We start from the raw sequence: 27,742 nt of genomic DNA, 5'->3' as shown, positions 1-27,742 counted from the left end.
AGACAATAATTTGCTCGAAAAAAAGAAAAAAGAAAAAAGCAGGTGCACAAATGCAATTGATTTAATAACAGGGGCACATCGCGCATGTACACAACTGCCCTTTTCAAAAGCAAACAATGGTCAATGGGATGCAAAGTGCAAAGTGCAAAGTGCCAACTGCAAAGACAAATCCTCAAAAATAAAAAATAAAAGATAAAAAGGCAGCTGAATGCGTTAAAGTTTCAGTGTAATGAAAGGGCAACTTGTAACCACATTTTTCATTACCTCACCTGCCCACTCCAAGGCTTCCAAAACAAAGTTCCAACTTCTCTCTCTGTCTCTCTGTGTAGATCATCAAGTAAGAAAAAAAAGCCAAGACCCCATCTCTGTGAATCCATTTGTCTCTGTAACAACATCAAGAAATGAGGTCAGCCATGTCTCTATACTCATTCTCTGGGCCTTTTTCTTTTCTTTTTTCGTTGATAGCCATGCAAGACTTGCGTGTTTAACTTGGTAATATTTATATATAGATTGATATAGCGTAAAGCAAAGAAACCCATCAATAATCAGTTAATAGCCAAGTATTTTCTTCATTTCTAGTAGATATGTATTGCAGTTTCGTGTTCAGTTTGCTTTGCTTAGCTCACATAAAACAGAGGTGGTACTATTTGAATTTTCTTTTCTTAATTCCTTCCTCGATTTAAATGCTTAAACATTGGAACTTGTAATTAGACTATCTTTGTGTGAAAAACAATTCAGTATCACCTACAACTATCTTAATTTCTATTAGTTTATTCCTAGTTTCTTGTTTCTCATTTAAGATCTCTCTATTTATTTTTTTATTTTTTGTATTTGTTTTTGGCTTTTTGCTATGTTTGTTTCGCTTCACCTGGGTTAGATAGTAGATAGAGTATGCAAAATCTATATTTTCTATCATATTTGAAACTCTCCCATGAATTCTAGAAATAGAACTTGCAATTGGACTATTTTTGTGTGTAAATTATTTTGTAGACATTTTCCACCTCAAGTTTATGTTTATCTTTCAGTTCTCTTCAATGTAGAATTCTACTCCTGTAACTGTGTATAAAATTTTATTCTTTTGCAATAGAATTTCATTGGGGGCATGTATAAGCAAGCTCAAAGAAATATCTTGCGTGTATCATTTTATTTTCCCTAGCATTGAACCTTTTTTTTTCTACACTAATTAGCCCAAACCCCTGAAATTTTTTGTAGGTATGAAACTTTGAACAGATATTTGGGGCCTACTTAGCCAAAATTGGGATTGGTGCAGTTTCAGAATTGATGGGTTTGTTCCAATTCAGAACTTTGTGTCTTTGTCTCCTCCTTGTCTTTGAGATATGCAGCGCCAGGAACGAATATGTTGGCAAGATATATCCTGGATTTCAAACATCTCATAGTGAAAGGGCTGATAATGCTGGGCTATTCTTGCTTTCCAACAACTCGGCATTCGCTTTATCCTTTTACACTGCCCTGGATGTCAAATTGTTTCTGCTAGTAGTCATTCACCTGGGTAGTTCCAAAGTGATTTGGACTGCTAACAGAGGCTTGCTGATCGACAATTCTGATAAATTTGTCTTTGACAACCAGGGGAATGTGTTTTTGGAAAGAGGGGATGGTGTAGTTTGGTCTACAAACACAACAGGGAAAAGTGCTAAATTCATGGAGTTGCAGGACTCAGGAAACTTGGTCTTGTTTGCCGAGAATAATCGTATTCTTTGGCAGAGTTTTAGCCATCCCACCGATACCCTTTTACCCGGCCAGGTGTTCCAGGAAGGAATGAGACTTAAAAGCTTTCCAAAAAACAACAATTTATCTCATTATCTTGCATTCAATTCAGGTGATGTGGTCTTGTACGCAGGTTATGCAACTCCACAAATTTATTGGTCCATTTCAAATGATAGCAGGAAAACCAATAACAGTGTCAGTGGCAGTGTCAATTCTCTCTCTCTTATGTCCAATACATGGAATTTCTATGATCGAGATGGATCTTTACTTTGGCAATTGGTTTTCTCTGACTATAATGGTACCGATGCCTTGTGGGCTGCCATTTTAGGCTCTGATGGGTCAATATCATTCTATAATCTTCAAAAGGGAAAGGGTGTCACTCCTGAGGCAACTAAGATACCACAAGATTCCTGCAGTATTCCTGAGCCTTGTGGTCCATATTATGTGTGCTATTTTGACAACTGGTGCCAATGCCCTACACCTCTCAGCTCTGATAATTGCAAACCTCAGACTGTCTCAACCTGTAATAGCTCCCAAAGTTCAGTAGAGCTTTTATATGTTGGTGAGAGGCTTACTTATTTTGCACTAGGATTTGTTCAACCCCTTCTGAAGTCTAATCTAAATGCATGCCAAGAAGCTTGCCTTGCAAGTTGCTCCTGCCTTGTGCTGTTCTATGAAAAAAGTTCTAGGAAATGCTTTCTATTTGATGAGATAGGGAGCCTGCAACGCTCTAGTGAAGGTTCTCCTGGTTATTTTTCATACATGAAGGTCCCAGTTAGTGGTGATGGTAGACCAACTAATGCAAGAAGAATGGAAAAGAAGCATATTTTATCAATTGTATTCATAGCTATTGCAACCGTAGTGGTTGTTCTTGGCCTACTTTATGTGGGATTCTGGTATTACCACAGAAGGAAGGGATTGCTGGAATATTCTGAAGAAATATCAGAAGAAGATAATTTCTTGAATAGTCTTTCTGGGATGCCTGCTCGTTTCAGTTATAGTGATCTCTGTCAAGCAACTAGAAATTTCACTTCAAAGGTTGGTCAGGGAGGGTTTGGATCAGTCTACCTAGGTGTTCTACCAGATGGTACCCGCTTGGCTGTGAAAAAATTGGAAGGCATTGGGCAGGGGAAAAAAGAATTTAGAGCTGAAGTTACGATTATTGGCAGTATCCATCATGTCCATCTAGTCAAGCTTAAAGGCTTCTGTGCTGAGGGTTCTCACCGGCTTCTTGTCTATGAGTTCATGGGTAAACAGTCTTTGGATAAATGGATCTTTAAGAACAAAAAAGGGGGTCGCTTGTTAGATTGGGATACAAGATTCAACATAGCAGTGGGTACTGCAAAGGGATTAGCTTATCTTCATGAGGAGTGTGAAGTTAAAATTATTCACTGCGATATAAAACCTGAAAATGTTCTTCTTGATGATAATTATGTAGCTAAGGTATCAGATTTTGGTTTGGCCAAGCTAATGAATCGAGAACAAAGCCTTGTGTATACGACATTAAGGGGTACAAGAGGTTACCTTGCACCTGAATGGATCACCAACTATGCCATATCAGAGAAGAGTGATGTATACAGCTATGGCATGGTCTTGCTTGAGATCATTGGAGGAAGGAAGAATTATGATCCAGAAGAGAATTTGGAGAAAGCCTATTTTCCTGTTTATGCCTCAAAATTGTTAGAAGCAGGAAAACTGACAGAAATCTTTGATTCTACGCTAGAGATTGATGAGAACGACGAAAGGGTTTCCACTGCAATCAAAGTAGCATTGTGGTGTATACAGGACGAAATGCATTTAAGGCCGTCGATGACTAAAGTAGTTCAAATGCTTGAAGGTCTTTCCGCCGTACCTTCACCACCAACCTTCTCTCAGCTTAGTTCTCACTCAAGTTTCTACAAATGGAGCACTGAAGAGGCATCTTCTTCAGGACTGCTTGATTTTAGTGATGTACTCATGTCAGACGTTCGGCTATCAGGCCCAAGATAGGAAGCAATTTTTACTTTACTTTCTTTCTAAATGTGGAAAGTTCTATCTTAGGCTTTCATCTTGTTGCTATTATATGCTACAACATTTTGTATACTGAATACATGTCAAAATGAATGGCCAATGCCATTCAAAGCATTTGTTTCCTTAGGAAATGGATATCCATTAATACCAGTGAATAGCCATTCCCATACCTGAGCAAATGCTTCGAGGAGTTGTTACATTAGTCCTTGTAGTAAAGGGTTTGAATGCTTGTTTTGCTAGCACCTCAGTTAGGTAACCTATGATACCCACTATCAAAAAAAAAAAGGTAGGTAACCTATGATACCCATCAGGCTTACTATCTGGTGGGACTATTTTAAAGTACACATCATGAACTAGTAAAGACACTAATTTTCCATAAATAGTTATTGCCTCATCTGTGTAACCTGTGGCTAAAGCTGATGCCCTCCTTATCCTAAACATCATATCAATCAAAAGTCAGTTAGCTAAAGACAGACTCGAATAACTATAAACTATTTGTGTTGCTGGAAAAAAATTTCAGCCTGAAATATGTCTAAGTTAAATCAATAAAGAATTTGAAGATTAGGACGCATGAAGTAATCAATCCTAATATATATATATATATATATATATATATATAAATGCAAAGTTGAGAGAAAATTTAATAAGGTTCTAAATTAGATTCCAATTGTTATCATGTGTCATGTATCCTATTTAAGTTTTTTTTTTTTTTTTTTTAATTTTTGTTCTAGGTGAGTTAATAAGGTACAAAAAAAATGAAGAGTTTAATATAAATAAATCATCCAAAACTCAATGTAAAAAAGAAAAGAGTAAACTCATGTGTATATTTAAAAGAAATTAAAATAAAATAAATAAAAGAGAGAGAGAGTATAATTTTAGTTCAACTAAAATATGGATAAATGATTTTTTTTTTTTTTGGGAATATGGATAAATGATGGGAAATAGCATGTTGAATTTGTAAATACAAGGCCATTAATTGTAAGGGCCAGATAGGTAACTTTGGGCTGTAATGCAAACTATGGGCTCTCAATACTCAATAGTATGCAAGAATAGTTCTTTGTTGAGCACATTGACCATTTGGCCCAAAATTTCAACGCAAAGGTCAAATTTCACTTTACAACATACCAGAGAAATTCAAAAATATTGGTCGCCTACCAATAATTTCCTCATATCATGAATTGCATAACATAATCATTCTTAACACTTAAACATATGTCCTGACTGTTCCTCTGCTAGACTCCAAATTTTCCATTAATTCTTTTCATGTTTTTGGCCAGCAGAATCAGTTATTTTCTGCTAGTGCTTTTATACTTTTCATTTTATGACACAAGCATGTTGAACATGAACCCACTCAAATTCTAGAGTGAACTTTGACTCTTTTTTCTTTTTGGTAAGTTCTTTCTTTCTAAAATTCTTCCCGATTCGATTCCAAGTCCTATAATGACGATAAAAGCTTTATCAATTAAATCGACCGACAATCACAATTAAGTGGTCTTTCTTTGTTTGCCAGTGAACATGCATATCACAATTAACTTTGTGGCCAATTCTCACATTTTGGCAATAGGAATTTATATTTCTTTAATTTCTTTTTTAAATTTGAGTAAAAATATGTTATTTTAGGTTTTTAAGTTAAATTTAAACACATATTTGCAGTACATTTAATTATTCTTATAAAAGACAATAATATTTGTTCGATATGGATCAATACAATCCTACATTAAAATTTAATTGGAGAAATTGAGTATATTATACCCATAGAAACGTACCTAAATTTTGTTATTTAATCTTTAGATACCTCAATAAAAATGTCGCAGTTAGGATTTCCATAAGTCACTTTTTAAAGAAAACACTCCTTTCCCGGTCTCAAATCTCAATGTTAAATAAATATTAAAAAAAAAAAAAAGGTGGGTAAACTTGATAAATGGTTTCGAATTCAAACCCCTATTTAATTTTAGTGTCAAAATCAGTTTCATTCTTTAATACAGTAATTTTTTTTATTCTTCCTATATAATCTTTGTTTGTACGAAAAGTAGTGGGCAAGTCTTTGATCTTTATAAGACACGTTGAATGGTTGGGAAAGAAGGTACAAAATGGCAGGGGCCTAAGGAATTTTACTAAAGTGATGACTGATCCTCGAAACTTCAAATACAAGTGAAAAAAAAGGTGTGTTACGGATTTTGAACATCTTAAAAGATGTGAGAGTTTGCATTTGAACTTTGAAGGCCTAGATAAAAATAAGTATTCGTAATATTGCTTATATTTCTCTTCCTGTCCAACTTTTTGCACAAAAAAGAAAAAAAGAAGAAGATCTAGCTGCTATAGCATCCTTGCGACTTGAATATTATATAAGGATACACATGCAAAAGACAACTAAGCTTTGAAAATGGAAAATGGAAATAGCAAAATTTGAATTCTCTACTCGGAGAGTGGTACTAGATTCCATGAGAAAAGAAATCCAATGATAGTTGGAACCCATATTTCCATATTATTGTCACTTGTCAATGCAACTTTGCAAGCACAATTTCGTCAAATTTGGCAAAGAATGGTATTTTGTGTGTGTGTGTGAGAGAGAGAGAGAGAGAGAGAGAGAGAGAGAGAGAGAAAGAGAGTATTTGGGTGTGTGTTTGTTTATATTTTAAAGGGTGAGTGTATGGCTGTACCTTGAATAGGATAATGTCGCAAACTTTAGGTGAAGAGAGATCTAAGTTCAAACTAGTTGACATATATAATTATATTGAGTATATTGACACTAAATTAAATTTTGGATTATTATCAATGAATTAAAAATTAGCATGGTATGCTGGGACCAAGTAGGTGGTGGGTTGGTAGTGGCAAATTCCAATTTGCACGTTGTTTACATGATTAGCACACCTTGTAAGGAGCACTTGGACAAGAATGTCAATAATTGTGTTCGCTAGTTATCCAATCAAGAACTGCTCTACAATTAGGTGAGATAAGATGTTGGGCTCTTCTCTAGAAATTTTGGTTTACTAACTGCTCCACAATTATGTAATCTAAAATACTCTTTTCAATGATATTGAAGGAAACGGTATTTTTAAAAAAAATTCATGAAATTAGAGCAACTCTTACTCTTGGATGAAATGATAAAAGAAATACATTTAGAAAAGCTTTGTATAAGAATCTACAGCAAAATTATTCAATTGATCAAGATATACACTGAAGATTGTATCCATTCGATTTTCCACTTCTCGACAAATGTAATTTGGTTTATTATTCTAAGTAGTTATTCTATATTAGATAAATTTTTTTTGGATGACCTTATACTAGATAATGAAGAACTTGTTATTCCTAACCCTTGGATTCAAGAATTTCTATATAACTTGAGCAACACAATCAAAGTTTTTCCCATTCTTTTATTAAATGATTTTTTTTGTGAGAGAAGCTGTTCTTTTTTTTTTTTTTTGGCCTCACTGTGGCCACGATTTTTCAACTACCCATTTTTTGGTGAAAACAATCAGTCTTTGAATTTTGTGTCCTTCGATCAAAATGATTAAAAAAAAAAACGGAAAAAGAAAATCTCTTTTATCTTTGAATTAAAAAAAAAAAAAAATCCTTTTGACTTTAAGAAGCATATAGTATTTGTTATTTAATCTTGGTGCTCTTTTTCTTAATTAGATTACCCTCTCAACAAAATGCTAGTCCTTATGCTATGGTTGAGGGTCTCACATCTTATTCTTTAGGCTAGCTTGTTCCTCAAGATGCAACAGTCCTAACAAGATGACAGACATCAAGGGTCTTATTGTCAAATGGAACTCTCTCCCATACGGGTTCTATTTTTTTAAGAATTCTTAAAAAAAGCAAAGTTTGGCTTCAATAGAAAGATGGACATGCATTCCCTAATGACTCATTTAACTCAACTAATGTCTTGTACAATAACAAGAACAAATGTCATTTTTATATTAGTGGTTGAAGCCCAAAGCTCCAAACACAAACTTTGTCCTTAAAATAACTTTTTATCTTCCATTTGAACAAACAATCCAATAATAAATAAGCGTTTTCAAACGCGCATGGAATAATTAAATAATTTTATTGGACAATAACATTTTAGAAAATGCTAAGGCCACATAATTTTATACAACTTTATTCACAACTTGCAACGTGACAAGTTGTGAGTGAGATGTGGTTGTGGGTCTATACCTCTACCACTCACGATTCATCACGCAGTGAGTTTTGGCTAAAAATGTGTAAAACTATGTAGTCCTAGTATTGCTCTAGGACTCTCAATTCATATTGTAGTTATTTTAAGTAGGCTCGCTCTAGGCCTAGGCCTAAGGCTCTACTTATCCCATTAATTTATTGAGACAAAAATACCATTTTGATCCTTATATCTTGGAGTCATTGTCAATTAGTTCTTACATTTTGTTAGCAATCATTTTGGCCATGGTTATTTTCAACTTTTAGTTAACTTAAGTCAATTTATGTTAGTGAATTGACGAATGAAACTAAATTGACTATAAGTTAAAAATAATAGTTTTTCAAAATAATAATAATAATAAAGACTGAATTGATAATGAACCCAAAATGTATTAACCAAAATAGTATTTTGGCACCCCACTACCCGCTTATATTTCTATATTATATGCATTAATTTAGTCTCTATATTTCTAAAATTCTATATTATATTTAGAATATGTTTAATAGTAAAAGTTATATAAAGGGTCTGAAGTCTCTCACTACCTGAACTTGTAAAGAAAAAAAAAGCCCCAAAATTTTAGATGATCATTTATTTATTTATTTTTTACAGAAAAAAATGTAGGTGTGTTTTGCATTCTTTCCCCCCACCTCCGAGAATGTCCCAAAATATTAAGTCAATTGAAATTATGCCCAATTGAAATCCTAAACTGTTACATTTGAAAACAAAAAATTATGAATGTGTTGAATAATTATTAACAATCAATTTTCTTAATAACTTGTAAAAGAGATGTTAATAAAACCTAAATACAAAAACTTAATTAGCAATTTTGCATCCAAAAAGAAATAAAAAGAACAATGTTTTTAAATAACATAAAAAGTTGAATAATTAATATTTAAATAATTAACTAAATTCATCGCCCTAAACTTCAAATTGCACTGTAACCTAACACCCAACGCCAGAATTCGGGTCCAAGCTGTGAGTGACTCATCACCAATTTACTATTTGTTCATCTGCTTTGAGTTACAAAGTGTCTTTTTTTTTTCCTCCTCCTGCTCCTGCTCGGCTAATAAAAATGGGTTACTGATTATTGATCCATTCAAAGTAGAAGCAAAATCCAATGTGTCATCCTATGAGAACTGAGAAGTACCTGGATTTAAATAACCCTAATTGTTGTAAGAAAAATAAAAATAAAATCAAGTAGCTTCAAGTTTCAACATAATCAAACAATTATTTATTTATTTATTTTTAGCAAGAAGCTATAAATTTTATTAAGAAACATTGGCCAAATTGGCTTAAATTACGTAGAGATGTGTGAAAAGACATTTTCCATTCACACAAATACACATGTAACATGAATTGTATGTCTAATAAGATTGTGAACTAGTTGCGTTTGGTATTGGTTTAAAAAGCTAGCTTATTTTTGCTATTATTTAGCTTATTTTTGCTACTATTTATAAGTCAAATTACACTTTTTGGTACTATTTATGAGTCTCACTATATTATTTCAATTACTTTTTAATTTTATCTATAATACTTTCAATAAAAAGTTTTCAGTTTTAACTAAATAAACTATTCCTTATCCCTCAAATAAAAAAAATAAAAAATAAAATAAAAAAACTGTTCCCAATTGTACATTAACTAAATATTAAACCACCGAAGTACCACTTGAGGCACAAAATTGATTCTCAGAATGCTCACCAACTAATGAAACTAGGACGTGGATCTTGTTGACATTAAGTTTTGTCTAAAACTTGAAATGAATGTCGCATCTATTACTATCTTTGAGTGGTTTGTCATAACTCAAAAGTTTCATTGTAAATTTTTTCTTAATTATTTATCTTTATCTAATAATAATATAATATATTTTATTCCTAAGCGGTATATATTTTTAAAGGTGATATGACTTTATTTCATGTTTTGTAATACATTTCTTTTTATAATTAATTACAAAGACTAGTTTCTTAAAAGAAAAATTACAAAGACAGTAAACTTAAGAATTTATGTATTACTTAAATTTTTTATAATTGAGGTGTTTATTATTATTATTATTATTATTATTATTGTTTGATACGGAAAGAAATACCAAAAAAAGATATTAGAAATTATGTTCTTGACTTATACTGCCTCTCTAGTCTTTACCAATTACCAATTGTAGGTTTTGATTCTAAAACCAAGCTCAATTTTCTTACCAACAAATACCAACTCCTTAAGTGGAAGTGGCGGCCATTGACAACAAAGGGAATTTACTAGGTTATGTATAGCTATAGGCCTAGTACGTTGACGATTTTTAAGTGAGAAAAAATACCAATCATAATAGGTTAATTTAACCGCTAAAGATAGAATACATAGGGTATCATAGGAATAGCAATCTTTCCAATAAAATTCTAACTCATACTTGGACCCGATCATATCAAATTCAATCATATTCAACCTGACTAGTTAAGCAGACTAAACAAGAGTAATAAAAACATCGGGTAAAAGAAATTTTTTGCTTACTTCCGTGTACATGTATTGAAAAGTGATATGCACGCGACACATGTTTTAAAATGGTCACGATGTCTTGTAGAATTTTTACTTTTTATTTTTGTTTGTTTGTTGGTTGAGATTTTTTTTTTTTAAATGGTTTTTTTTAGTGTTTTTTTTGTTTATTTTTAATTTTTTTTTTTTTTTTTTTAAAAGGAGAAAAAGAGAGAAGAGAAAACATAACAAAGTAACTGATGAATAGCTGCCTAGCTGAATCTAAGAAAGAGCATCTTTATCGATTTTACGGATGAATACTTTAACAGCTCAAAGCATGTTCGGTGCTAATAAAGAAACAGTTTGGATCTGCATTATAAACTATTTTCATAACCTGGCTACTCAACTTTTCTGTCTCACTCTGTATTTCTCTCTACACCTGCACAGAAAGAGAGAGAGAGAGACGATTCTTCTTACAGTCCAAAACATGAAGAAAAAGCCAAGAACCCATCTTTGCTAATCCCCTTGTTTCTGACTTTCTGTTACTGAATCAAGGAATAAGGTCAGTCATGTCTCTATCTCCACTCCTTTTCTGGTTCTGGGTCATTTTCTTTTTCCCTTCATTCATCGCTAAGCAAGCATCTTTTGTTGTTTTGCCACTCATTTCAAATTATTCTTACGGTTAACAAAGAAAACCTATCAACGCTCACCAAGGAATTCCTTGTTTTAGTTGTTTCTTACTCTCTTTACTTTGCTTCACACAAATAAGATACACTTGGGAATATCTTTTTTTCTTTTCTTAACTCTGTCTCACTTTGATTTCTACACATAGATCTTGTCATTGGACTCTTTTGTGCAATTGTACAGTTTTTTCTACAAATTCATAATTATCTTTCAGCTTTTTGAGTAGAAAATTTTCATCTTGTATCTGGGTGGCAAACTCTTTTTCCCAGTTACATAATTGAGTTTTAGAGACTATAGAGCATTAGCAAAATTCAAATTCCTTGTTTAATACTTTTATATTGGTTTTCCAGGCTAAATTTGGCCAAACATCAGAATTGTTTTTACTGGTTGCCAATTTTGCTAGGAATTATGGGTTTGCTCAAATTTAGAACCTTGTTTCTTAGTTTCCTACTTGTGTTTGAGATCTGCATGGCCAGCACTCAACAGTTTGGCCGGATTTATCCTGGTTTCCGAGCGTCTCAGATGGAATATATTGATAGTAAAGGTATATTTCTGATATCCAACAACTCGAAATTCGCTTTGGGTTTCTACACTAGTGTGGATGTCTCATTGTTTCTACTAGTTGTCATTCACATGCCTAGTTCCAAAGTAGTTTGGACTGCTAATAGAGGCTTATTGGTTCAAAATACTGCTAACTTTGTGTTTGGAGAAGATGGGAACGTTTACTTGGAACATGGGGATGGTGTAGTTTGGTCTACAAACACTACAGGGAAAACAGCTACAGCCATAGAAATGGGCGATACGGGAAATTTGGTATTGCTTGGGGCCAGTGGAAGTATTCTATGGCAAAGTTTTAGCCATCCTACTGATACCCTTTTGCCTGGCCAGGAATTCTTGTATGGAATGCAGCTCAAAAGTTTTCCCAACAGCAATAACTTGTCTCACTATCTTGAATTCAGATCAGGCGATTTGGTCTTGTCAGCGGGGTTTCAAACGCCACAAATTTATTGGTCCATAACAAATGACAGGCGCAAAACCAATAACTCCGTCATCGGCAAGGTTCATTCTGTGACTCTGCTGTCCAATTTCTGGAATTTCTATGATCAAAATAAAACCTTACTTTGGCAGTTTGTCATCTCCAACAGTCCTGGATGGAATCCCTTCTGGGCTGCTGTTTTAGGCTCCAATGGGTTAATCTCATTCTATAATCTTCAAAAGGGGAAACCAGTGACTGCTGAGGCAATTACAATACCACAAAGCGCTTGTAGCGCACCTGAGCCATGTGGCCCGTACTATGTGTGCTATTTTGACAACAGATGCCAATGCCCTTCACCTCTCAGCTCTCACTCTAATTGCAAGCCTCAGATTAATTCAAACTGTAACAACTCCAAGAGTTCGGTACAGCTTCTATATGTTGGCGAACAGCTCAACTATTTTGCACTTGACTTTGTTACACCCTCATTGAAATCCAATCTAGATGCTTGCAAAGAAGCATGCCTAGGAAATTGCTCTTGCCTTTCGTTGTTCTTTGAAAACAGCTCTGGAAGTTGCTTTCTGTTTGATCAGATAGGAAGTTTACAACGGTCTAATGTGGGTTCTGCTGGTTATATTTCGTATATAAAAGTGGTAAGTCCTGCAAGTGAAGAAATTGGAAATGGAGGGAATAACATTATGTTACCCATGGTCATAGTTGCAGCAGTGATTGTTTTCTTTAGTCTAATTTATGCAGTATACTGGTACCAACATAAAAAGAAAATATTACTCAAATATCCTTTTGGCAATTCAGAAGAGGATGATTTCTTGGACAATCTTCCTGGAATGCCTTTTCGTTTTTGTTATGGTGATCTTTGTAGAGCAACCAAAAACTTCTCTACAAAAGTTGGGCAAGGAGGGTTTGGCTCAGTCTACATAGGTGTGCTCCCAGATGGTACAGAAGTGGCTGTGAAAAGGTTGGAGAGTGCTGGACAGGGGAAAAAAGAATTTAAAGCTGAAGTTACTACCATCGGCAGTATCCGTCATGTGCATCTGGTCAAGCTCAAAGGCTTCTGTGTTGAAGGGCCTCACAGGCTTCTTGTATATGAGTACATGCGTAAAGGGTCATTGGATAAATGGATCTTCAACAAGAATGAAGAGGGTAATTTGTTGGATTGGGATACAAGATTTAATATTGCTTTGGGTACAGCAAAGGGGTTGGCTTATCTCCATGAGGAGTGTGAAGTGAAGATTGTCCACTGTGATATAAAACCTGAAAATGTTCTTCTTGATGATAATTTTATAGCAAAAGTTTCAGACTTTGGTTTGGCTAAGCTTATGAACCGGGAACAAAGCATTGTGTACACAACATTGAGGGGTACAAGAGGATACCTTGCACCAGAATGGATTACCAACTTTGCCATATCAGAGAAGAGTGATGTGTACAGCTATGGTATGGTCTTGCTTGAGATTATTGGAGGAAGGAAAAATTATGATTCACGACATAATTCAGAGAAAGCCCATTTCCCTTCTTATGCCTCCAAGATGTTGGAAGAGGGAAAACTGAAAGAAATCCTTGATACAGAGCTAGAGATTGATGAAAAAGATGAGCGGGTTGTCACAGCTATCAAAGTTGCTATGTGGTGTATACAAGATGAGATGCATTTAAGGCCACCAATGGCAAAAGTAGTCCAAATGCTTCAAGGTCTTTGTGATGTGCCTCCGCCTCCACCTCCAACCTCATCTCAGTTGGGTTCTCTATCAGGCATCTTTAAATGGAACAGTTATGGGGCTACTGCATCAGGTGTGAATGATTACTCAAGTGATGTAGCCATTTCAGATATTCGCTTATCAGGTCCAAGATGATAGAAGAAATTTTTGTCCCAGAGGATTTCATTTTAACCTATGTATAATGAAGTATTAATGATCCGTATGTATTGGTATTTAAATAGCAATATTTTCTTGTCTCTTCTTGGTTTCTGACTAGTTTTGAAACTTTTGTAATGAATTATTGCCCTTGTTTGTTCACCTTTCAATTTTAAGAAGAGAATAACAGGTTATTAATTTCACATGCACAATGAAGCTCAAGTTAGTCTTGATTTTACCTTGAATTCTGCTAAGAATGTTCCTGGAAACTCCTCTAGTTGACATGAAACTTTCTTATTTGTTTAGTTTCTCCTCAGATAGAGTTTGAGATATATAATGAATTTACATCAGCAACTTGGCTGGTACATATGATTGATATCCAGTAATGAACTGAGGTCAGCGATACAAGTGCAAAGTTGACACAACTGAAAAATATTCTTCAAATGAAATGAAACTAAAGAGAAATAAACTATTAGAAAGAAGAAGAAAATTTGTGCAGTATGATGCAAGTTTGCAATCAAATACAAAATAGTAGGGGTCAACTTGTGACACATATACTCACGTAGAGGATTGAAACGTGCTAGATTAAGAAATGGGAGTTGGCCTAGCACTGTCAAAGAGATTCACGTTGTTAGAATGTAAAAATTAATCTCCATTGTCACTTTCATAGTAGTAAATTATCAGAGATTTGGGCTGTCATGATTCACATATTACTAGAGATTCTAGCGTGGCAGCCAAGTCGGCCAAGTTTTAATATATATGCTAGACTTGACTTTCGCATGTCATGTACACGATAGAGATTAAAATGAAATAAAACAGTGATATACTCTCACAAGCAAAGGTTTTTTAACTGTGAAACGTTCTGACCACAATATATGTGAACACATAAGAAGAAAGTGCAGCTGACTGAAGAATCTTATGGTATATGACTATATATATAATAGTTTTGATTCATCTTACTTCCTCTCTTCTCTCAATTCAAGGGAAAGCCCAAGATCCATTCATCTCTTTCAGAGTCAACTGAATACAGAATGAGGTCGGTCATATGAATCCTTGTACTGTGTTATGAGTCATCCCTTCTCCTCATTAATGGCTATGCAATATGTTTTCGATCTGCTTCTAGTTTTCTATATTGCTAGGCCAAGAAAGTCCATCATCAAGAATTCTCTTCAGTCTAGTTTATCCGTAGTAGGTTTTTTGTTATATTTGTTGCTTCACATACACGAAATACATCTGCATCTTCTTCTTTTATCTGTCCACTTCAAATACCAGACCAGACTTTCTACAAACTTTGTGTTCTGTATTTAGAAATTCATAGGTTATTCCTTCAACAATATATCTTTTTGTTTAAGGAATGTATATGTACCTTGTTTTATTCATAATCAATGCTTAAATTTACGGTCAAATGTTAGATTGTACCCTCTCTGCCTAACTCATTCCTTGTATTGAACTGGTGTTTCAAATTTGGTTCACCCAAATACATGAAATTGTTAGTGGTATCAAATTTCAAGACTTTGGTGGTCTAGTTGGCCAAATTCAGTGAATTGGTGCGGCTTCACAAGTAATGGATTTATTACAATTTAGAACATTGTGTTTCTATTTCATCCTTATGTTGCAAACTTGCATTGCCATCACTCAAAATATTGGTCAGATATATCCAGTATCAGATAATTTGGGAAAATACTTCTTGATATTATTGAAAGAATCAGGTTTTACAAACTTATATACAATACAGAGTAAGGGAAAACTAAGTAACTAACACTTGACTAACAAAACTATGCACGTGTGAACAGAAAGATAACTAAGCAGCTCACGTGAGGAAACTAACACTATCAAATACAATGCTACAAGTAGTTTTAGTCCTTAAGCTACTAGCCATTTACTCTGTTCTGTAATTCTGCAGCTTCACTTGTTCTAGCTTCTGTCAAGGCATGATTTAATCCTTGCTTCTCACACTTTTGCTCCATATTCTGATATCCAGGATTCAAAACGTCTCAGATGGTTTATGTTGAGAACTATGGGCTATTCCTCTTATCCAACAACTCAGTTTTTGCCTTTGGCTTTAAGAACAGCCAGGATGTCACAATGTTTGCACTAGTGGTTATTCACATAAACAGTTCCAAAGTGGTTTGGACTGCCAACACGGGCTCAATGGTCACCGGGTCTGATAATTTTGTAGTTGGCAATGATGGGAATGTTTACTTGGAAAGCACGAATGGTGTGATTTGGTCTACAAACACGATAGGAGAAAGAGCTACAGCCACGGAATTGCAGGACTCTGGAAACTTGGCATTGCTTGGTGACAAGAATTCTTTGGCAGAGTTTTAGCCATCCTACTGATACCCTTTTACTCAACCAGGAATTCTTTGAAGGAATGCAACTAAAAAGTTCTCCCAACCACAATAACTTGTCTCAATATCTTGAAATCAAGTCAGGAAACTTGGTATTGTATGCTGGATACAAAACTCCACAAATCTATTGGTCTATTGCAAATGACAGCAGGATAAGTAGTAACAATGTCAGTGGCAAGGTTTACTCTGCATCTTTGATGTCCAATTCATGGATTTTCTATGATCAAAGGGGGGCCTTACTTTGGCAGTTTACATTCTCCAATCATTTTGAACCGAATGCCATGTGGGCTGCTGTATTAGGCTCTGATGGCTCAATCTCATTCTATAATTTTCAAATGGGAAAATCTGTTACTCCTGAGGCAAATAGAATACCACAAAGTTCCTGCAGCATTCCTGAGCCTTGTAACCCATATTATGTCTGCTATTTGAGCAACCAATGCCAATGCCCTTCTGTTCTCAGTTTACAACTTAATTGCAAGCCTCAGATTATCTCAACTTGCAATAGCTCCAAAGGCTCAGGAGACCTTTTATATGTTGGTGAGAAGCTTGATTATTTTGCACTTGAGTTTGTCACACCCTTTTTGAAATCTGATATAAATGCTTGCAAACAAGCTTGCCTTCAAAACTGCTCATGCCTAGTGCTATTCTTTGAAAGCAGTTCTGGGAATTGCTTTCTGTTTGACTAGATAGGAAGTTTGCGACGCACAAGTTCTGCTAGTTATGTCTCTTATGTGAAGGTCTTAAGTAATGGTTCTAATGGAGATGGAAGGCAAAGTCCTGCAAGAGGAAAAAGCAGAGAAGTAAGCCACATTCTAATCATTGTCACTGCAACAGTTCTAGTTATTGTTGGTCTAATCTTTTTAGCATTTTACTATGACCGCAAAAATAAGATATTGCTGGAACCTTCCCAAGACGATTTAGAAGATGAGACTCTTTTGTATAGTCTTTCTGGGATGCCTGTTCGCTTCAGCTATAGTGATCTTCATGAAGCAACTAATAACTTCTCTATAAAACTTGACGAAGGAAGGTTTTGTTCTGTCTACCTAGGTGTGTTTCACGATGGTATTCTATTGGCTGTGAAACAACTGGAGGCCATTGGGAAGGGAATGAAAGAGTTTAGAGCTGAAGTTGGTCTAATTGGGAGTATCCATCATGTCCATCTGGTCCAGCTCAAAGGCTTCTGTGCTGAAGGGCCTCACTGGCTACTTGTATATGAGTACTTGGGCAAAGGATCTTTGGACAGATGGATTTTCAAGAACAATGAAGGTGATCACATGTTGGATTGGAATACAAGATTCAACATTGCAGTTGGTACAGCAAAGGGGTTGGCTTATCTCCATGAGGAGTGTGAAGTGAAAATTGTCCACTGTGATATAAAGCCTGAAAATGTACTACTTGATGATAATTTTTCAGCCAAAGTTTCAGACTTTGGTTTGGCTAAGCTTATGGATAGGGAGCAAAGTCTTGTATGCACACAGCTAAGGGGTACAAGAGGTTACCTTGCACCAGAATGGATCTCTGACCATGCCATATCAGAGGAGTGATGTATATAGCTATGGAATGCTCTTGCTTGAGATCATTGGAGGAACGAAAAATTATGATCCAAGGCAAAGTTCAGACAAAGTCTATCTTCCTGCTTTTGCCTTCAAGATGAGAGAAGAAGAAAAACTAAAAGAAATTCTTGATCCAAAGCTAGAAACTGATGAAAACGATGAAAGGGTTATCACTGCTATCAAAGTTGCACTATGGTGCATACAAGAAGATATGCATTTGAGGCCTGCAATGACTAAGTAGTTCAAATGCTTGAAGGCCATTGTTCTGTACCTCAGCCTCCAACTCCCTCTAAGTTGGATTCTCGTTCAAGTTTTGCCAAAAGCAACAGTGAAGCGAGTAATTCCACATCAAGAATGATAAACTATTATAGTGATGCGCACCGGTCATCTGTTCAGCTATCAGGACCAAGATAATAGTGATAGAAGTGATTGTAATAGACTTACAGTTGAAATAAACCCAAAGGAATGCCCTATCATAGTTTTGCAATGCCTTTGTGTCTATTTCTAAAAAGTAATACTAAGTACACAATAATTTTCACAACAGGTAACATGTCTTATTGCGATTAGAGCAATATCACTTTCACTTGGGTGTGCTGTTATCAGTGATACTATTTTTATTATACATCAATCTGAACAGGTCACATTAACAGTTATGAAAAATTGTGTCCCTAAACTAATTATTTTTTGTTTATAAATGATGTAGGTCCTATGAGGTCTCTATTGAAAGCTTCCTAGCCAGTAGTCAAGAATTCTTATCAACATATCATCACCATTTGTTCTGTCATGTGCTCATTAATATAACCTGCAAAATGAAATTCAAGGACAATAGGATTTAAGTATTCCCTGAATATTTCGGTAAGGATTGAAACTGATTTATTTATTTGGGATCAGAACCTCAAAAGTTACAGCAATTATACTGAAGTTTATTTTTTCTCACTGTTTTTCTTTTCCTTAAAAAAAATTATTTTCTATTCTTTTTTGGTCTTAAATGGAATGCAGAGAAAAATGAAAGCACGATTTTTTTTTTTTTTTAGATTGGACGCTACTCTACAGGTATTGTAAAATAGATCCTATTAGAGCATTTGTTAATAAAGTATAAAATATTTTAGGAAAGTTTTAAATATCAACTTTTATTAGAAATATAAAAGAATTATTAAAAAAATCAGTTTTTTTTTTCTCATAAAAAATTTTCTTAAACTAATACTCTTAAGTTATGTTTGGCATTGACTTAAAAAGTTAGTTTTTTTTTTTCTTTTTTACTATTATTCAGTATATTTTTACTATTATTTATAAGTTCTATTGAACTTTTTAATACTATTTATGTGTCTTACTGTACTATTTCAACCACTTTTAATGGAAAATAGTGACATACACCGTACACATGCAGGTCAAAATTTGTTACCGCAGGCATTCTAGAGTCTCCAATATATTTTAAGTCCATCCGCTATCTACTTTAGCCAGGGATTCTATTTATTTATTTTTTTACTGTGTTCTCCCATCTTTTTGTTTCTCTCTCTTTTGTGTTTAATATATGCTATGCATCTTCTTTTATTAAAAAAAGAAAAAGAAAAAACTATTAAATATGCTCCAAGAACATGCCAAATATACATAGAAAATTTCCATCATAGTGTACAAATCCAATCAGTCTACTATAAAATATAATTAACTGAAGATTACAACACCTAGATTTTATTTCTAAAACTAAAGATTACAGCATTTTTTTCATAAGGGTGGTGCTAGGAATATACAAATTTTACTACACAAATAATTTAAAAATTAATGTATCACTAATTACTAATAAATAATTCATTTATTATGTTGTTTCCTTTTGGAGAAACCATTTATTATGTTGTTAAATTAACTAATTACATTCATTACCACATTAGTTTGTAGACTTCATTGCCACATCAGTTGCCAATCACAAGCAAATAATTTACACAAGGATTTATTATATTGTTAATATTTAACTTTTTTTTATTATAATATATTTATCTTCTTGATAATGAAGAGTTTAGGAACCTGGTTTTGACCCTTGGAAGTGGGAAGCCACACTAATATCAGTGGCGCAATTTTGGTGAGGAAAGCTAAGCATCCAATTAAATTCTAGTGGAAATTACACTTTACCACTAAACTATGCACCTGCTTACACTTTACACCCTAAACTATTCAAACACATATTTTGCACCTTAAACTATCACACTTTGCACCTCGGTGTTACTTTTGCTGTTATGTTTAACGGGGTGTTACTTTTGCTGTTATGTTTAACGGAATGCTATTGCACATGACAAGCACATGCATTTTGCTTGGTGGAACAAACTTAAAAGAATAAAACACCTTGCTTTAAAATTAATTAAAACAAAACCCAATTTTTTTCACATCTCTCTCCTCTCTCCCCCTCTCTCGTGTAGCCTTTTCCCCAAATCCAATTTGAAAATTACTTCAGCTTCCAACAGATTTCAAGCAGCAATCTATTTGCATATCTGAGAAGTCTTGTCTTGTTAAAACAAAGAAGGATAAGTTAGTTGATGAAGAGTTTCTAGTTGTACGCTTGACTTTTGGAAAAGATGATGGTTGCCCAAATAGAAGACTAATTGATTTTGTCTTGCACGATGAAAATGGTGTCCAGCTCCTTGAGATGTTGGAAGTTGATGACATGTTTATCTTTGGTCTTGTATTGCCTCTTGAAGAAAGTTCAAAGAAAGAAAAGGAAAAGGTAATCAGATGTGAGGGCTTTGGATGGTTAGAATCATAGGACTTCTCTGGCTATGAAGATGGTTCTCTAGTGATATGGCTTTCTACTGATATTGCTGATTATCATTGCCTTAGACCTGCCAGTAGCTACGCAAGTATTAGTCTCTGTTTGATTGTTGAGAAATTGGATGTGAAATCAATTGTAAATCAAATGATATCAAGAAATGCCTTAACTAACACCACTGTTTGGCTGCTGAGAGAACAAAGCAAAGAATAGGAGTGTTGTTTTACGTTTCTGTCTATACTGCTCTGAATCATCAATGAAGTTCTTAGCCTCTGTTTGGTTCTAAAGAAAATAAAAGGAAAAAATAAAATAAAATAATAGAGTTGGTGAATAGTATGTGTCACATCCCAAACTCAATTCCCAGAGTGTGATCATGACCGGTATGCTAATGTTAAGCTTAAACTTGATATTAACAAAAACCAACTAAACTCTTATAAACAAAAATCTTCCCTCTTTCTTTTCATTCTTGTTTCTTTACTTCTTGATATAACTTTTCACTTGATATTCAGAGCATCTACATTGTACTGCAAGAGATAACACAATCCACCAGTTATTCAAATTCTAAATTTCACGTAATACATCTCTTAATACTTTAAAGTGCACAACTTTCATTAGATCCTAAAATACACAATGCTAATTTGGGATCTATGCTTTTAAAACTAAAACCAGCTCCTTCCAAAACTCGACTAAGGCTCCATCTGTTCCAGAATAAAACCTATTGACTGAAAGAGTGGAAGGGGTGAGCTACGCAGCTCAGTAAGGGTAAGATACATGAGAATTTAATAAGAATACATGTAAATCAAATCATTTCATTTTATGATTATTCAAATAGGAGAATATCTTTTCATGCATAGTATTTTATACTCTTTATAATTATAATTTATACAGTTTTCATAAAAAATAATTGTTCTCCTTTTTCTTATTAGAATAATATTACAAAACCTTTTCAGACTAAATTTCTTTCATTTCTTACAAAGTCACCAAATATAATATTGATTGGTTAAAATCATATACATACATACATACACACACACACATATATATATATATATATATATATATATATATTCTCATTACAAAGTAATCATTTTGACTTAGAAAATTGGTAACTTCATCTTAAATTAGAACCATCTTGACAAATAAGAAAACTTTTTTTTATAAACTTCTTCTCATAAATATTATAACCTTTATAGTCATAAAATTTAACATTTCTTAAAGAATAGATATCTGATAAGTTTTTAATATAAGTTTTATCTTTAAAGCACAACAGAACTTTAGAAACTTTTATCATTAAAGAACAACTTTTCTTTATAATTTCCAAATAGCTTAATAACTCATTCATGATATATATTAGTCAATCAAATTGTAAGTCTGTCACAACTTTTGGAGACTTCTAGCACATTGTGCTAAGTATCAAACATTTCCTATAATGCTAGGAAATCCTAGGATCATATAAGAAAGTATCACCCCTTTTGGTGTGATCATATAATCAACCATGGGGGTCGGTTGGCATCCTCCATAAGTTGACCGTTCCCAACGAGGGCGGGTACAGCAAAGTCCTCACCACTTATAATGGCCAATTAAAATTTCCGTGGAAATACCAGTATTGTAATCTCAACTGGCTGAGTTCAAATCATAACAATGGAATTACCGAAAACTATATTTTTCTAATAACTATACTTTTATATTAATATTTCATAACAATAGCATATCCACTTCATTCTTAAATATTATGTTTGTGATATAAGTAGTAGCTTCAATATGCTTAAATCATATACATAAGGTTTTGAAAACTCACGAACATATCTTTGTCTAAAATATGATTATATGTCATATCTCTAATCAAAAACCTTTTAATTCATAATACACTTTAAAATAATCCCATGACTTATCGGATACCTATATAACTTATTCCTTATTTGAAAGTAGAGGAACCGAGAACCTAAAGTCTAAGGAGCTTAGACTTGGGGGTTGGTAACATCCAAATCAAATATCAAAACTTATTACTATCAATTTTACCTTAGAATAAACTTACACATTTGTCTCAAAACTTATCTCTTAAAATCAAGGAAATCCTAATCCCACCTCAACGAGGTTCTCTAAATACAAGATACATTCATCAAACACCATGATGTACCAAATCATAGAGAAACCATTATTTTAATGTTCATATTCAGATCTTGTTAAACAGCTTTAAAATCAATTCAGAATGTGTTTGAGATTGGAAGCAATGGTGCATGCACAAACTTACAAAAGGAAATATACAGCATGTTGAACAAAATAGCTTCATAAAGACAACAATCACATGGTTTAAAACCCCTCATTTGAGTGCTAAACTTTGAACCAAGTTATACAAAATTTATTTATAATTTAGACATACTAAAAGATAAGCATATTAAATTATAGCTTTGTGAGAGTCCGCGCCCCCAGCCAGTTTTATGATGTTGGGCCAAACCCACGTGAATGGGTGGAGTCGTGTTATTGCCTCTCAAAATGGAGGTTCAACTGATTATATTTTCCCCTTTATATTAAGGGTTTTACAATGGAGTCGTCACTTATTTAATTATTGGAAAAATAAGAAAATCATAATTGAAAAAAAAAATTCCTCATTTTATTAATTTGAAATTGAATTTACATGATCATAGGAAAATTACATGGCTTTGGTCCTAAATATAATCTAAGATAAAGCCAAACCCACGTGAATGGGTGGAGTCGTGTTATTGCCTTTCAAAATGGAGGTTCGACTGATTATATTTTCCCCTTTAAATTAGGGGTTTTACAATGGAGTCGTCACTTATTTAATTATTGGAAAAATAAGAAAATTATAATTGAAAAAAAATTCCTCATTTTATTAATTTGAAATTGAATTTACATTGATCATAGGAAAATTACATGGTTTTGGTCCTAGATACAATCTAAGATAAAGTACATAACTTTATTTCCTAGTTACAATCTAAAACTTGAAAATTACAAGGATTAACATTAGTCTATCAACCCTTAATCTAAGTTCAGAGGCTATATTACAAGATGGGAAGGTGTTAGGCACCCACCTTACCCAGTGAAACCGGTCTTTTAGACTATGGTAGCCAACATTCATATCATATCATCCAATATGTCAATCAATTTATATGTTGAATTTAATGTGTGTACATGTGATAAACCCTAATTTAATTTATTAAGCATTGCATTTGGATTGAAAAATAAATTCTAGTGAATGTGTGTGGATGGTGATAACTTAGATTCAAGGATTTGAAAGAATTATTAAATAAACATGTTTTTCATATTTTTGATGTGGATTTAAGATTAAATCTAGTGATATACATGAATATGTGATGAACAACTAAGAACATGCGAAGAACACATAAAAACAATTAAGAACATCAAAACATATTCAATGACATTATCATGCTTTAATCTTAGATTCTCATCATGACAACATAAACAAACAGTTAGGGAAGAGGATTACACTTTCATGCAAGATCCACATGGTGGAGGAGGGAACTCTTGATGGAGGTCCTAAGGGTGGAGGAAAAGAAGAGTTAGGAGAGGGAGAATGAGTCTCACTCAATACCTTGAGTTTCAGGAAGACCAAAATATGATAAGACTACTCAACTTCACTAGAACTCAAGAGAAGAGAAAAGAGGGGGTTTTTTTGTGTCTTGGAATGAAGGAAAGGTGGGGTTTATATAGTAATGATGGAGGAAATATGAATGAAAAGTCATTTGATGAGAGTTGACAAGGAATCATGAACCTAGACCTCATTTTAACATTTGGGGAAATCTGGTGCATTAAATGTGGAGATTGATGAGAGTGAAGAGTAAGTAAAGTTCGGTTTTCCTGTAACTGCTGTAACAGCTTGTAGAGCCAACTTTGAAAAACCATATCTACCTCAATTCTGATCGGAATTGTCTCATTCTTGTGCTTAAATTGAAGCCTCGGATGTCTAGTTTCTGGGAAAATTAACCTCATTCACAGATTCAAAACATTCTGAGAGATATTGATAAAAAGGTGAGTAGAGGTCATTTGCTAGAAAATGGTTTTAGCACAATTAACATTAATAAGTCCCAAATTAGCTTCCAATTAACATTAAATGGCTCAAATCACTCCCATTTCAGACTTAATTGGTTCCAAATTTACTCTAATTAAAAGATAATTGCACAAATTATTTATTGAATAATTAATGTTTAACTATCTAGTTAATTAGGTGTGTGCAACCCTACCATAAAATATAGTCCTAATCAATCAAATTATGACACATTATCAATCTCAAATTGATTATACTTATAACCAATTAAAATCAATTGTTCATAATCATATATAGTCGGACTCAATTTGTGATAGTGCATCTCAGCCATTAAAACTTGATTTGATGATAACTTTCGATCTGATGGTCCGATTAAGGCTCATGACCAGTTGATTTGATCGTTACAACATCAAGATCATTTTGGTGAAATGAGATTAAGGATCTAATAACCAGAATCAAGATGCATATTTCCAATGTGAAATTACCCTTTTACCCTCCATGTGAGGTTAAATACGGGTTGCAAAAACATTCATCCTAACTTTAGAATTAAATCATCAAAGTCAAAGTTATCATTAATTGTTTACTGTTTATTTCGGCAGCATATGCCATAATTGTAAAATACAAATGGGCTATCTAAACATATCCAATCTTCATGCAATTTTACAGAGCCATTCCTCTGGATGTCTAGTAAATACCATATCGATTTTAGAGTCAAAGTATAAAACCATGATTTACTAAAAATCATACAAGACAACATGCTCATATTTGTCCTCACAGAATTTGAATTAACTTACAAATTGCACTACTATTTTTGTATTGATCCAATTGCTATGAGACCAAATCAATAACAACAAAAAGTATCTTAGATTTCATAGGAAATATCCCGAGCATCCAAATTCAATGTATACAATTTAATACATAATTTATCATGCATAAACACAGAATCTACCACAGTAACAGCTTTACAACATTTTTTTGTAAATTCACAAATAATTATCAAACGATGGTTTTTCATATGAAATTTAATGCATACATACTAGATATATTATATAGTAATCTCCAATAAACCTTTTACCCATACCTGTCTAGAAAATACAGGATTTATAATGACCAGACAGGTTAATCAATAAGTGAAACTCTTAACAAGCTTATGAAGTGCCTATTAACTAATTCTCAACAAGTTTCAATTATTGAATCAACTACATATTCAGCATCTCAATTAGCAATTCCATAAGTTTATCTAGCTATTTTACACATTTCAACACTTACCTATAACAGATTTTATCTTAGTCTATCATCTGGGAGCACATGGAAGCATAAACAATGATTCAATTCATATTCGGGCAATCAACAATCTCTAGAATCCAACACACCCATATACAAAATCATATAACCATCACTTAAGTTTAAATAGACAATAGATAAAGGAATTAGATTTTCCCGTTACCCTAGGCACGGGTTCTTGGGGTGATAGAGATAGAATCACTCTAGCTTTAAGTTGGGAACAAGAATTTGAGAAGAATTGAAAGAAACTTCCTTGTTGCTGTTGGACCTGTAGGTGTGAGAGGGAAAGGAAAGTTAAGAGTTTTTCTTTCTTTTGATGTTGGACTTGTGGGTATGAGAGGGAGAGAGTTTCTTGATTATTCTAGTTGCTTTGAGAGAATAGAAATAAGAATGAGGTGAAACTCGTTTGTTGCATGGTTGGTTAGGTGTTGGTCTTTGGCGTTTAAGAAGATAACATGTGTCAACATGCATGACACTTTGGCTTTACATGTGTTAAATTTCACTTGGTTGCATGAGTAAGTAGAATTACAACTATATCCTTCCTTTGATTACCTACTTACAACTTTAACAATGTTATAACATCTCATGCATCATACCTAATTAAAACACCAACTATGTTTTTAATAACTTAAACCACTTAATATAGTTTTGTAAATACTTTATACATTCATAATATAATTAGCCATTCAATTATTTATAATTTTTGCAATTCTTATTCAATGGCATTATATAATAATATGCTTATTAAATACTCTTATATTAATTATAGAAAGGAAGTGGCTTAAAATAATAATTAAACACTCAACACATAGTTTAACTATAAAATTGGGTCGAGATGTTACAATATGGATTTGACGTGATATTTTCGTTTCCAGAAAACGTTGAAAGCTCAACAAACTCTACCAAAATCTCACACTGGAATCAACTAAGAACTAAAAACAAATTGTATATAATTTTATTTTAATACTTTTTTTGGTACTTTCAAAAGCTCAATTAAGTGTTATTCTATCATATGTACATTTTTGTTACGTTTCTGTCTATATTGCATAGAATCATCAATGAAGTTCTTAGCATCTATTTGGTTGTAGAGAAAGTGGAAAGAAAATAAAAGTTTCAGCTCAACAAACTCGGCCAAACCCATTTCTTTGAAAAGGCCCATGCTTGTGTAGAAGTCTATAAAAGGCTGTCAGGATCTTCCTGACTCCACTCTGGATGAATTGCTTGCTGGAGTTGTTCGTTCAATGAGCGGAAACAAGCACTTTTTTCCCCAAATATTTTGAATAGCTAAAAAGGGTTGTGAAAAAAAGTGGGTTTTGTTTTAATTGATTTTGAAGCAGGGTGTTTTAGTCTTTTAAGTTTGTTCCACCTAAGCAAGATGCATGTGCTTGTCATGTGCAGTAGCATTCCATTAGATATCACAAAAAAGGTAACACCAGGGTGCAAAGTGTAACCTGGTGCATAGTTTAAGGTAGTAAAGTGTAATTTCTCATGAATTCTATGATATTGACATATTAAACTGAGGATTTTGCCAAAATAGCAAGCTTTTTTGCATTGATGCTCTCAACACAAATAATGACCTAGGATAGTTTACAAGGATCCACGTTGAAATTGATGCGGATTTTCCATTTGTTTTTTTAATAATAATTTGATTGTTGAGAGAGAAGGATTTAAACCCTGAATGTCTTATTTAGAAACATCAAATAGTGATGTGGATTTACCATTAATAACTACCAATCAATTGAACTATAAACCCGTAGTGATGTGGATTTACCATTAATAACACATATTCGATTGTATCAGAAGTTTGTAGCTCAACAATATTGCTCATTTTTTCCCAAGAAAAGAATTTAGATTTGATTTTCTCCCCATTTGTAGTAAGACCCAAAAAATAAAATTATATGGTTT

At 33.5% G+C, this 27,742-nt stretch overlaps 2 protein-coding genes and 1 pseudogene across 2 annotated transcripts; all 3 read left to right on the top strand.

Moving 5' to 3' along the window:
• The first annotated feature begins 207 nt into the window (after positions 1 to 207).
• LOC115991867 (G-type lectin S-receptor-like serine/threonine-protein kinase SD2-5) lies at positions 208 to 3,904 on the top strand. The gene is made up of 2 exons (XM_031115821.1): positions 208 to 406; positions 1,213 to 3,904. Exon 2 carries the CDS (start codon positions 1,282 to 1,284, stop codon positions 3,712 to 3,714), a length of 2,433 nt encoding a protein of 810 aa, XP_030971681.1. The 5' UTR covers positions 208 to 406; positions 1,213 to 1,281; the 3' UTR covers positions 3,715 to 3,904.
• Positions 3,905 to 10,615: 6,711 nt separating this feature from the next.
• LOC115992906 (G-type lectin S-receptor-like serine/threonine-protein kinase SD2-5) lies at positions 10,616 to 14,034 on the top strand. The gene is made up of 2 exons (XM_031117149.1): positions 10,616 to 10,910; positions 11,383 to 14,034. Exon 2 carries the CDS (start codon positions 11,441 to 11,443, stop codon positions 13,868 to 13,870), a length of 2,430 nt encoding a protein of 809 aa, XP_030973009.1. The 5' UTR covers positions 10,616 to 10,910; positions 11,383 to 11,440; the 3' UTR covers positions 13,871 to 14,034.
• A 1,517-nt stretch (positions 14,035 to 15,551) lies between these two features.
• LOC115992927 lies at positions 15,552 to 18,239 on the top strand (annotated as a pseudogene).
• Positions 18,240 to 27,742: the final 9,503 nt, after the last annotated feature.

Source organism: Quercus lobata, chromosome 5 (assembly GCF_001633185.2).
Source record: "Quercus lobata isolate SW786 chromosome 5, ValleyOak3.0 Primary Assembly, whole genome shotgun sequence".
In the NCBI taxonomy this organism is placed as follows: Eukaryota; Viridiplantae; Streptophyta; class Magnoliopsida; order Fagales; family Fagaceae; genus Quercus; species Quercus lobata.
The sequence above is the reverse complement of the archived record's forward strand: the minus strand, read 5'-3'. Positions and strand labels throughout refer to the sequence as shown.